The 11,911-nt window shown below is 47.6% G+C and overlaps 1 protein-coding gene across 1 annotated transcript; it reads right to left on the bottom strand.

Annotated features, from left to right (window-relative positions):
- Nucleotides 1-546: 546 nt before the first annotated feature.
- Nucleotides 547-2,458, bottom strand: LOC141092056 (uncharacterized). The gene is made up of 3 exons (XM_073577915.1): nucleotides 2,136-2,458; nucleotides 1,635-1,788; nucleotides 547-1,532 (listed from the first exon to the last, which is right to left on the bottom strand). The coding sequence occupies exons 1-3, from the start codon at nucleotides 2,317-2,319 to the stop codon at nucleotides 554-556; spliced, it is 1,317 nt and encodes a 438-aa protein (XP_073434016.1). The 5' UTR covers nucleotides 2,320-2,458; the 3' UTR covers nucleotides 547-553.
- Between the last annotated feature and the right edge of the window lie 9,453 nt (nucleotides 2,459-11,911).

The raw sequence follows: 11,911 nt of genomic DNA, 5'->3' as shown, positions 1-11,911 counted from the left end.
AGTCAATAAGATAACACTCACATTTCCTCCTAATGTTTTCCAAACATAGAAAGATTCCACCATGACAGGCAAGGCTACCTCACATCTTTCACACAGATATTACCTGTCTGTAGAACAGACAATATTTAAGCATGCTATACTGGAAAGGATGAAAATACAAAACTCACTTGTTAAGACATAGAGAGAGCGTGATATTGTGAATGCTGTTCGCCTCAAATTGGTTTACTAGAGAATGCTAATAACAAAGTTGACTACTTAACTAAAGGCAAGCACGCCTTTCCTATGCATTAACAAGTGATTAGTGTATTTTCATCCTTTCAGGTAACAGTATAGCGCATTTAAATATTCTCTTTTATACACACATGTAATATCTGTGTGAAAGGCGTGAGGTAGCGTTGCCTGTTATGATGGATTGTTTCATATGTTTGGAAAACATTGTTTACAAATGTGAGTGTTAAATTATGTTCTAAATGTTGGTGATGGAGAACACCTGTTTTTTTCTCTAGATTAGAAGCACCAGTTACATTTCACTGGACATCTCCAAAGTTTGGATTCATAAATCCTCATATGTAGGGGAAGGGGAACGGGGAGGAACAGCCTGGGGGTGCTGCTGGACATTGTGGCCAACATCGCCCTGTGTGGGGCCATACTGTTGCCCATGATGCTGTTGTTGTCCAGCCTCCTGGGCCTGTTGGTGATACTGCCCAGAGTAATAATGATGATGGTGAGGGGCTTCTTGTTGGCTATGGTAGGCCCGTGGATCATACCCACCAAGATAGCCAGATCGTCCCCAACCAGGTTGGGACCAGCCTCCAACACTGGGTGGGTACAAGTGGCCATATTGGTGGGGTTGGCTTGCTGAAGACATTTGGGGCTGCGGAATAGAAGGATGGGTAGGGGGAGGAAGGGGTTGAGGTGTTGGCCCACGTATTAGGGGCTGTTCAGACCCTGCTTGAGCAAGCATCTGTGTGGATGGTCTCATGCGCATTACATTTCTTGGTGAGAGCTGCCACCTCTCCAGAAATTCAAACACCTCATATGGGGTATTGGGGGGGGTGCTTGCATCAAGCAGGATCTGAATACACCCCCTAATACGGAGCCTGACCTCACGGGTAAGGGCACGGAGATAAAGGGTGAGGCTACGTGCATAGGCCTCCTCACCATCATCTGTAGTGACTCTGGACAGGTAATTCAGCACCCCAGTGTCCACATTGGTCCTGCTCTCTTGAATGGCGACCTGGCGCCTTCTTCTTATTCGCCGTGTTGCTAGAGCAGCCTGTGGGGAGGGCCTGATCTGGGCAGTTGGGCTGCTGCTCAAGTTGCCCATCTCTTCCAGGATGGGTGAGGTTGCAGCTGCAGACCGTCCTGGTGGTGTGTTTTGTCGGGCAGCCATTGTGTGCTCTTGTGATGCCTCCTCTTCAGACATCCTTCTTGTAGGGGGAGAAGATGGGCCAGCCACCTCATCCCCTACAGGATCAATAACGGGCTCTGCCTCTGAGGCCGTTCCTCGATCCGTAAGGTTGGATTGAGTTCTGTTATGAAATAGAACAGAGGCAAAAATACATCAATATTTTTGTCCCTGTAAAGTATTTGTGTAATGTTTTTGTGTCATGTGGTGTGAGGTATGTACTTACGGTCTCAGAGCCAGAATTGGGGCGAGGAAGTTCAGCCGGTCATAATATATATATTTCCGCTTTACATGGCCAGCATCCCCACTCCTGGACCGCTGCTGGCGTTCCCGGCGGTATTGGTCCCGGATGCTTCTCCACCGTTTCATCACATCTTCAACTGCAATGTGACAGGAAAGATTGTCAAAATCACATATTTGAGTGGTCACATTTTCAAACAGTAGTCTAGGCATGGGGCCTTATGGGGTGTGCGTTCTACCCATGGTGGCATATGTAATTGGGCCGATACCCAGGGTCTCATTAGCTCCCCTGAAAATAATTTTTGTGGCTAGGAGGATGAGGAGCTTGTGGCCTAACCCCTAATTATGGCTGTGTGAAGCCACGTGTCACATCCTAATGTAACGGCCTCATGAGGCTAAAATTACATGCCCAGGAAGGGGGGTGCTGATTGTAGAGTCATTTTATAGCGCGCGCTAACGTTAATTATATTTTTATGGTTGCACTTACGAATTTTCTGCTGCTCCTCACGTGGTCTGTCACCGAAGTCATGGTACATCTGGCGACAGATGCGCCTCCATGACGCCTCCTTTCGTGTGCGGTTCGCATAGTTTGCGTCGCGTGGGTCCCATATTTCTGGACGCTCCTGCACCAGCACAATTAGCATCTCCACATTTATGTAAGTGGACGCCATGCTGTTGCTGTACTCCGTGGAGGCGTACTTCCTGGATGTCTGGAGCGCTTTTTGAGCTCATTTGCATGTCTACGCTTCCTGATGATGGATTGGCCCATTTCCTGTCACCAGCCAAAAGACCTGCGTTTTGCTCGCAGGTCACACGTGTGGTCAGTGTGTAATCCGTATTTTTTGCGCACCCATTGACTTGCATTGGCGTGCTACGGGCGTAGTACGCTGACAATCGTAGCATGCTGCGAGTGGCACGGAGCGTAGGATACGGAGGAGAAATATACGCCTGGTGCGAGTGACCCCATAGAGAATCATTGGTCCGTGTCTAATGCGTGCTTTTTGCGCCTCGCACGCACCCGTATTCCTCGCCAGTGTGACTCCGGCCTAACGTCCCACAAAGACAATGGTTGTACACAGAAATGAGCTGCAGTCCCAGATCCCAGATCCATAAATCCTCAGGCAAACCAGGCGGCATTCATTAAGCCCAGGCAGGATATCTGGAGAGCACATGGCCGTGCAATCTCATTTATATGGTGTGTGTGTGATTTACATTCTTTGCTGTGGGATTAAGTCTTTTATTCTTTTTTGGCACACTATTCTGTGCATATATTTGTTCTGTGCAGATGGAAGACTTGACTATATATCTATAAAGTTAGAAATATTCAACTTTTTCAACCAATTGCACAACTTTGTGTATGATTTTGATTAATAAGAAAAAAATAGTTTTCTGTTTTGTGTATGCAGCCCCTGAGCAAAACTACCATAAAGAAAAGCCTATAAGGCTATCTATATATGAGAAAAATCCCAATGTAGTCTCCAGTTGTATCTTATCAATATATCCCCTCACATCGGTTAAGGTCGAAATTAAAAAGACTCAACCAACGTGATTTCTGGCATACTTCCGTGAACTATCAGATTGATTTTAACCCCCTTACTCCCAAGGGTGGTTTGCATGTTAATGCCCGGGCCAATTTTTACAATTCTGACTACTGTCCCTTTATGAGGTAATAACTCTGAAACGCTTCCGGGTGGCGGGGAACAGGCCGCAGCCGTGGTCTGGAGCGAGACAGCAGCGGCCGCCGGCGACCGCGGGTAGACCGCAGCCGCGGGCTGAGGGGAGGCGGCAGCGGCCGCGGGTTGAACTGGGGCAGCAGTGGCCGCGGGCTGGAGCGGGGCAGCAAGTCTCGGTGATCGCCTCGGTACCGTCCTTCTGGAGTCCTTGGTGAGCGTCCTCCCTGACACTGGTTAGTCGCTCTAGCTTTCAGCCGCTCCCACGGTCTCCTGCTGTCTCTGTCCCGGTCTGCTGACTCATTGTCCTGGGAATTCCCCGCCTCCTTTATACTGGTCCCTCCCCAAGCCCATCTGTCTGTCACAACGGTCCGTCCCTGAATTCTGTTGCCCGGGTACAGTTTCCCCCGGAACCCTGATGATGGCTCCCTTGGTTCCGGCCCGGGCACTTGACGGGGGCTGTTCCTCCCACAGTCCTACCTTTGTTTCCTTAATGCAGGCAGACTGGACCATGTTGCTCAGCGTCCAGAAAGATGATGCACACCAGGGATTGTACAGTCCAGACTTGCTTAATTGTAAATCTGGACATACAGCGTATGATTGGTAATACAATAAGTTCTCCAGACATGCAGAGTGTTAACAAAGTGATACAGCAAAGTGGTCGAAAAACTGATGCCTTTCACAGCTCAGTACAAGCATGTCTCTCCCAGGAGAAAGTGAAACTAACAATGGCTGGAAGGAGGAAGAGGAGAGCTGAACTTTGAACTGGAAGTGGAAGGCATGCATGAGGCTTAATTAGCTGCAGGCTGCCATACAGAAAAAAGACCAGCAGGTGGCAGCAGAGCAAATGCAAGACAATTATACACAGAAATAATAATCTATAGAAACCATAGAAGCATAACTTAGATGGAACAGCACATCTCCACAGGAACGATGCTGCACACACTGGGAAGTCTCTCTGCCACACTCAGGGGCCTCAGGTTGTCACTGCAGTCTCTGGGATTGTGCTCTCGGGTCACTGTCTCTGCACTGTCAGGGGGGAAGTCTCCTCTAGTCACCGAGGCTATCGGGTCCACGTACTCACATAAGGGAATCTCTACACCTCGCCCCTTCGGTCTTTGTCTCTGGACGGGAGGTTCGCGTTCTCTGGGAGCGCGGTGCTGCAACCTGGCCTCTGTCCCGCGTGCACTGCTCTGCCTCTGGCATGCTCTGTTTTGTGTCTGGCGTGCTCTGCTTTCACGCCCTTTCCCTGCACAGCTTCCTGTCCAGCACCTCTCCTCCCTTGTCACAGCCCCCCACGGTCACATGGTTCAGTCGGTCCGGGCTTGATTGTCTTCCTCCTGGCAACCCTGCTGTCTGACTAGGTGGTTGCGGATACGGAGCAGGAAAGGTAACCCATTTTAGGCTCTTCTTCCTCTTCACCCCCTTACATAGCTACATAGAAATAAATACAAGACCACCAATTGTGTGGTAAAACACGCTAATATCAGGGTATAATATAAGGTAGTACAGGTCTTAATTATGTAGCAGGGGTTGGGGTAGCCCCCTCAGAATATAATGTAGCCCTCTCATAGAATATAATGTAGCCCTCTCATAGAATATAATGTAGCCCCCCTCATAGAATATAATACAGCTCACCTCATAGAAAATAATGCAGCACCCCACAAAATATAATGCAACCCCTCATAGGGCATAATGCTGCCCCCCTTATATAGTATGATGTAACCCCCCCAGAATATAATGCAGCCCCCTGAGAAAATAATGCAGCCCCACCACAGAATATACTGTAGCCCCCTCATATAGTATGATGTAGCCCCCCCAGAATATAATGTAGTCCCCTGAGAGAATAATGCAGTCCCCCAGAATATAATGTAGCCCCCTCAAAGTATAATGCAGCCCCTCTCATAGGATAAAATGCAGCGCCTCTCCACCTCCATTATTGCCTCCCCCCACCACAACCATCATTGCCTTCTCCCCCACCACCCCATCATTGCCCATTTCACCACCTCCATCATTGTCTCCTTCCCCACCACCCCCCATCATTGCCAATCTCCAATACACACACACAGCACAGGACCACTCTCTCTCACACACACAAAGCACTGCACCACATACACATGCACAGCACCGCACCACTCTCTCCCACACTCACAGCACTGCACCACTCTCTCACACTCACTCACAAAGCACCGCACCACATACACACATGCACGCAGGCAGACAGACACACAGCACCACTCACCTCCGTTCAAGTTCCCTGCAGCACATCCCGGCAGCCTCTTCCACGCCGCAGCTTTGTCTGAAACAGCGCACTGAATGTTGACATCATCCAGCTGCACTGTGTCAGACAGGAAGCGCGGGGCAATAAGCCGCATCAGATACCTGCAGCTCTGCTACGCCCAGGGTAAGCTGTCCTGCAGGGGCCCACCTCCGGCTTTACATGTGGGCAGCGTTATCCTCAGACTGCGGCTAACCCTGCCTGCTATTAAAGTGAAATGATATTCACTATTCTCCACACCCATGGGGGCGTGGGGAAGCATGAATATTCTTTTGTCTTTAGCAGCGGGGACAAGCTCCTGTCTCCAGCTGCTGCTCCGCTGATTCAGGGGCCGGTGTGCTGCTGTTAGTGCTACGCCACTGGCTGGGGGCCCCTGGAGCAGTGGGGGTCCCTAGGCAGCTGCTGTCCAGTATGCCAGCAGGCATCAGTGTCTGGGCCCACCGGAGAATCCTCCAGTTCTCCGGTGGGCCAGTACGACCCTGGGTGTGCGGGCAATCATCACCAGGTGTCAACTGATTCTGACAGCTGACACCTGGCACTAAGTGCCAGGATCAGTCCCGCACCGCTCCCGGAACTTTAACCCCCTAAATGCTGTGGCTGAACATGACTGCAGCATATCCATAAATAAATATTTGTATGAAAAAAAATGTAAACAATAAAAGTACACATAATTGGTGTCACCGCGTCTGCAATGACCCGACCTATAAAACTGCCCCGCTAGTTAACCCCTTTAGTGAACACCATGAAAAAAATAAAAAACAGGCAAAAAAACAATTCTTTATCATCATACCACTGAACAAAAAGTGGAATAAAATGCGATTAAAAACAGATATAAATAAAAATGGTACCGCTGAAAACGTCATCTTGTCCCACAAAAAACAAATTGCCACACAGGTCCATCAGTGGAAAAATAAAAAAATTATAGCTCTCAGAATAAAGCGATGTAAAAATAATTATTTTTTCTATAAAATAGTTTTTATTGTGTAAAAGCTCCAAAACATAAAAAAAACTATATAAATGAGGTATTACTGTAATCATACTGACCCAAAGAATAAAGCTGACTTATTAATTTTACCACACACGGAACGGCGTAACCCCGTTCCAAAAAAATAAATAAAAAAAATTAATAAATTCCTGAATTGCTGGTGGAGCAGTGGTGAGAGGAGAGCTTGCAGCACATTGTCTGTCTCTGCTTCTAGCGGGAGAAAGGAACAGATTTCTCGTACAAGATAAATTACAAAGTTACTTATTTTCTTGTGTCTTGTGATTTATGAAAGAAAAATTAAAATGTCTTTTACAATTTAAGAACCCAAGAGGGTTTGAAATGCGTGAGCAGCCGTGTTTTTCCAGGAGGGATGTTATTAACATTATTTCATTATTTTCATCCTCGATAAAGAATGAAGTGAAGTTCTGCTCTGGAGCAGGTGGCGGATTAACCCTTTCTTCTCTACTCCTGTAATGAGCCAGGTTGGCTTTTCCGTGACATTGATGTGTGTGTTTTTATCTGTAATTTTACCTGTTGTTTTCTAAAGCAGAACGAGTCTGAACTTGGAAGAGAAAGATTGTATTCAGTTGCTTCACTTTTCTTTGCTTTTGGAGCAATGTTTCCAATTATTTCATGCAGAAAACTTCTATAAAATGAAGAATGTGCCCTTAGACCCCTCATTGCATAATGTATACCTAGAAATTTATGATCAGCGCATTTCTACTAGTTATGGTGGTACACTTGGACTGGTTTACAGACTAGAATGTTTTTACAATTGCTGGGGTACAGATGAGCTCAGATTCGGAAAGTGAATTGTGGGAACTTAGTAATATGTATCATATATTGATGGAGCTCGGTGGCATGGTGTGTTCCTCACTGGTATAAAGAGAATATAAGTAATATAAATGGTAGATCATCCATGCTGGTATAAAAGTTTCCTCATTCAGTGTGGGCAAGAAGAAAACAAAGAGAATACCTCCAAATAATGGTGCCAAGCAGTGCCCAATAAAATATACCGTACTCGGTAGTCCTACTGTATGGAGTTAAATATAAAATCTATACAAAGATTAAATTACTCGGCCCTCCACAATTTTAAAGTCTACAACTGCACAGAACCTATAGGGTCAATGTAGGAACCTCGACAAGATCATCAATCATGCACCGATCTAACTGATTAACAAGATTGAAAAAGATGACAACTTTTTTAAGTTTTAAAGGGATTGTTCACATGTATGAAAGCATGGCTACTTTCTTTCAGAAACTACGCCACCCTTGACAATAGATCGTGAGTGGTATTATGGTTAAGCCCTATTTACCCATTTTCCTTCTACAGCTTTGGGAGTTTCCACAGATTTAAACTTTTATGTAGTGTAGGGTTTCATCTCTCCGGTAGCTGCCTGGATACGCACTGGCACAGGGTTTTATATCAAAACAGCATAAACTGTCCTTAATAAACTTTACAGCTCCATAATTGGCTTTTCAACAGTACAAATGAATAATATAAAAAGTCCTTTCTTCAGGCACAACAAAACAAAGTAAATGTAGCAGCTTCACCAATCTTGATATTCCAGGCAGCCTCAGCTCATTCAGTTTAACCACGCTGTAAAAAGATGAGCCAGGACAGAGTCAGCGGTTCCCAATACACTTTGGGGTCGGAACTATTGGGACTGTCACCACTGTTGCCGGAGGACGATTCTGCTGGGTGGGGAGGACCTTTGCACTGGACAGCATGGGGAGATAAAAGGGGCTGAGCGTGAGAACAGGGGAGATTTGGCAGGAAGGTGACAGGAGAACAAAGAGAAGGTTGACTCCCTCTCCACTGCTCCGACTGCTAATTCCTCACCATCTATTCCCCAGCGGTTTGACTTACCAACTGACTGTGTCCATACTGAGCTGTCCCCAGACCTTTCCTCACTGGACAGCCAATTCCCGCTTTCAATGAGAGATAAGCATACTCGCTCTGTCCTCATCGACTACTTCAGAAGTTCGCACAGTGCCATTCGCACCATTCCAGAGGAATCAACAAAAGAGACTTCCACCGCACTCAAGCCAAGCGAACCCGGATACATCGGCACGATCGGGAGACTGTGCTTTTCGTTCCTTTGTAACAGAGCCAGAGACATTGTCCATGATTTATGACGCCGGCGGGAGATATTCCAGCCTCTCGTCAACAAGAACTGCAAGCGATAAGTTATCTTTTTCGTACACCTCTTTCCCAAATATTGTGTTTTTGTTCAAATCCTGTTGTTGCCACCGTTGGTTTCATCTCCCTGTGTGGAGTATCCCTTGTAAGACAATAACCTATTTTAGTAAATCCTGTTAACCCTTCTCTGCCTCCGGCTCTCCACTGCATCCAACGAACCTTACTTCCATCCCCCTTACAACGCTCATAAGACACACACATGTCTGTTCAGCTCCAGCCCAAACTGCACTCCGGTCAGCTAATCTAGCTGCTGTTATGAGGCTTGTAAGCCCCGAGCCAGATTATGGGAGTTCCCTTTCCCGCATAGACTCTCTTGGTTGTTCCTAAATCCCAGACCAAGAATCCAGTCAAATTAAAACTCTATCAGTAACTTAGTGATACTAGTAAAGACTTGACATTTACCAAAGAAACACACCTCTTGGCACATATCTGATATCCATGACCTTAGCTCCTGCTTTCCTACATACCACTCCTCTTCCCAAAGCCATTTCTGGGCACCATCTACCCATAAACAGTGTAGCATTGACTGAACAGCCACATTTTCCTGTAGCTTATTAGGTTTATATTCCCCACTGATCTTCTGGGACAGGAGGACAGCTTCTAGCCTGTCATCCAATGTATCTGGACTATGAATGTTTTGGAGAGATACAGCGCAACCCACACTGGCAGAGGGCTAGTGTAAACTCTTAAAATGCCCTCTCAGCCTCTGAAAACCACGTAAACATAACTGATATTGAACCCTTTGGGACATTGGTTATATGTGCTGCTTTTAAGGCAAAATTAGGGACAAACCTTCTGTAGTAGCCTACAATTACTAGGAATGCTCTGAACTGTTTTTTTCTCGGTGAGGAATCCAGCTCTGTAATGACTTCTTTGAAATTACCTCCTGGTGGGTTTCTGGTATCCGTCAGGGCTTTAAATTTCCCAGAGCATGAGGTTCAGTGAGTATATCATGCCTGATGCCATGAGTTAGACCTGTTAACTTCAAGTACCTATTCTGGTGTACCAATTTATGACCTTGCTGTTTTTGGGAAGGCGACAACCTTTCTGCCCCTTTGGCACTCGCAATGTTGGCTTCTCGCTGGGCCAGCAAGCTATGAGTTCCAAGTGGGCCCCTTTCCTTCCAGGGTTGTAGTAGGTTACCATGATACATCGGGAAGGGCTTCCTTTTCCGTGGTCAGTGTATTTTTTAGTGGACCTCTCCCACGTTTTCCAAAACCTCATAGGGTCCCTGTCACTTGGTATAGAATTTGCTCTCCTCTGTGCGCACTAACACTAGTATCCAGGCTCAATTTATCTAATTCAAGCCAACCTATTTTACCTTCTGGATTGTACCTTTTGTGCCTTGAGGAGGCGCTCTTTTACCTGACCACTCACTTTGGTCCCACGACATAACATCATTGTGCCCAGACAAATGTGGAAAACAATTATTGGCTCCCGACTCCTGGAAGCCCCCTTTAAACACTGTTACATTTTCCAGAGTATCCTTCACTGTTAAGACCCTGAAATAGCCAGTCTCTTAGTGTGGCGCCCCTGAGGCTTCAGTCGCCACAGAGGTACTGCACCTTCTCCTAAGGTGTAGTGCCCCACCATCCAGGTAGGGTGGGAACGCCTGACCACGCTCCACACCTGCATTCCACACACAGGATAGTTCAGTGGGGCCACCTAACAGCTACAGGCTGGGGGTTAGCAGAGCACCCCTCGTGGAACCCTGCTTCGTAACACGAGATGTGCTGGGAGGCGGGTGGAGTTAGATGATATAAAAGAGAGGGAAAGTGTAGGATTTCAGTCCAGTCTGGGAGAGACCCAGAGAGGAGTCTGGGAGAGACCCAGAAGGGGTCGGTCTGGGGAGAGACCCAGAGAAGAGAGCAGGCTGATGGCAGGTCAGCCTGAGAGGAGCTCAAGGCGGAGGAAGGCAGTCAGACAGGAGAGTCTGAGGACTGGTCTTAGTGGAACGAGCTTCTCAGGGAAGGAAGAGAAGGAGAAAGAGACATAGACTGAAGACTACAGATTCCATAGGAGAGAGATAGAACAGATCGGAACAAAGGAGAAGGAGAACAGAGAGGAGGAGTGGGTTGGATAGGAACCCTGCCTATAGGTTCTCAGCGCAAAGGCCGGGGCCCGGTCCCTGAGGTTGATTGGATCTTTATATCCGGCAACAGACACCGAAGGAGTAGTGAGTCGCTAATGCCTTACCCCCACCATAGACTTGGGACACAACAGCGAAACGGATAGAGAGCCGGGACTCAGGAGAGGAATCCCCAAAGCAGGCTACAGCTGTCTGTCATACAAGTAAAGACTAGGAACATCTAGAGAGAGGCATTCCAAGGTAACTAAGTACTGGAGTGCTTCGCACCTAAAGGCGCATTTGAGGAGTCATTCAGTGAAGGTACATATTGGCGGAGTGTGGAAGGGAGAGTCCTGTCCTGCCTGGAGGTTGGCTGGAGCCCTGACCTGGAGAACACAGTACGGAGGCAGGCAGTTGTGTGAACTGCAAACAGTGAGTAAAGCTTTGGAACCGCATGCTCTGGTGTCCTCCAGTTATTCCCGCATCGCTATACCTGGGTAACAACATCTACACCATCCTGTGCCTCTCCTCATCCATTGCACCTACACTGCCCTGGGACTACAGCTCCACCTGTGGGGAGCTATACCATCTCTGCTGCACCACACCATCAATCCCAGAGGATCTGTACGCAGCATTGGCTAACATCTCACTTTCCAAATACCACGGGTGGCGTCACGAACTATACCTATAAACTCTAACACCTTTAACACCACCACCATTGATATTGGGCGCCCAGGGCCACGGACCGGGTCACCGCTGCTGTGACACATTCCCCTGACACCGGCCCGGTACCCAGTACCCCACTGCCCTGGGCGAGCCACGGGGCCACCCATTAGTTGTCCTGAGACTCAGGAACATTGGCTTCAGGGGACTCTTCTGTAAGGGGGTGGCGTTGCTATGGACCGTAGAGACAAGCTGCCACATTAAGAAACAGCACCCTGTTATGAGCTCATTTTCTCGTTCACCTTTGATGTCCGATGAACTCCCTCTGCTGGTGAAAGGAGGTAGTGAAATTGATTTGGATGGGAAAAACCTGTCATCTGAACAGGTGGAGTGTGA

The sequence above is a fragment of the Dendrobates tinctorius genome, unplaced genomic scaffold (genome assembly GCF_039654945.1).
Source record: "Dendrobates tinctorius isolate UK_male_01 unplaced genomic scaffold, ASM3965494v1 ptg000058l, whole genome shotgun sequence".
Lineage (NCBI taxonomy): Eukaryota > Metazoa > Chordata > Amphibia > Anura > Dendrobatidae > Dendrobates > Dendrobates tinctorius.
This window is presented reverse-complemented; position numbering and strand designations above follow the sequence as displayed.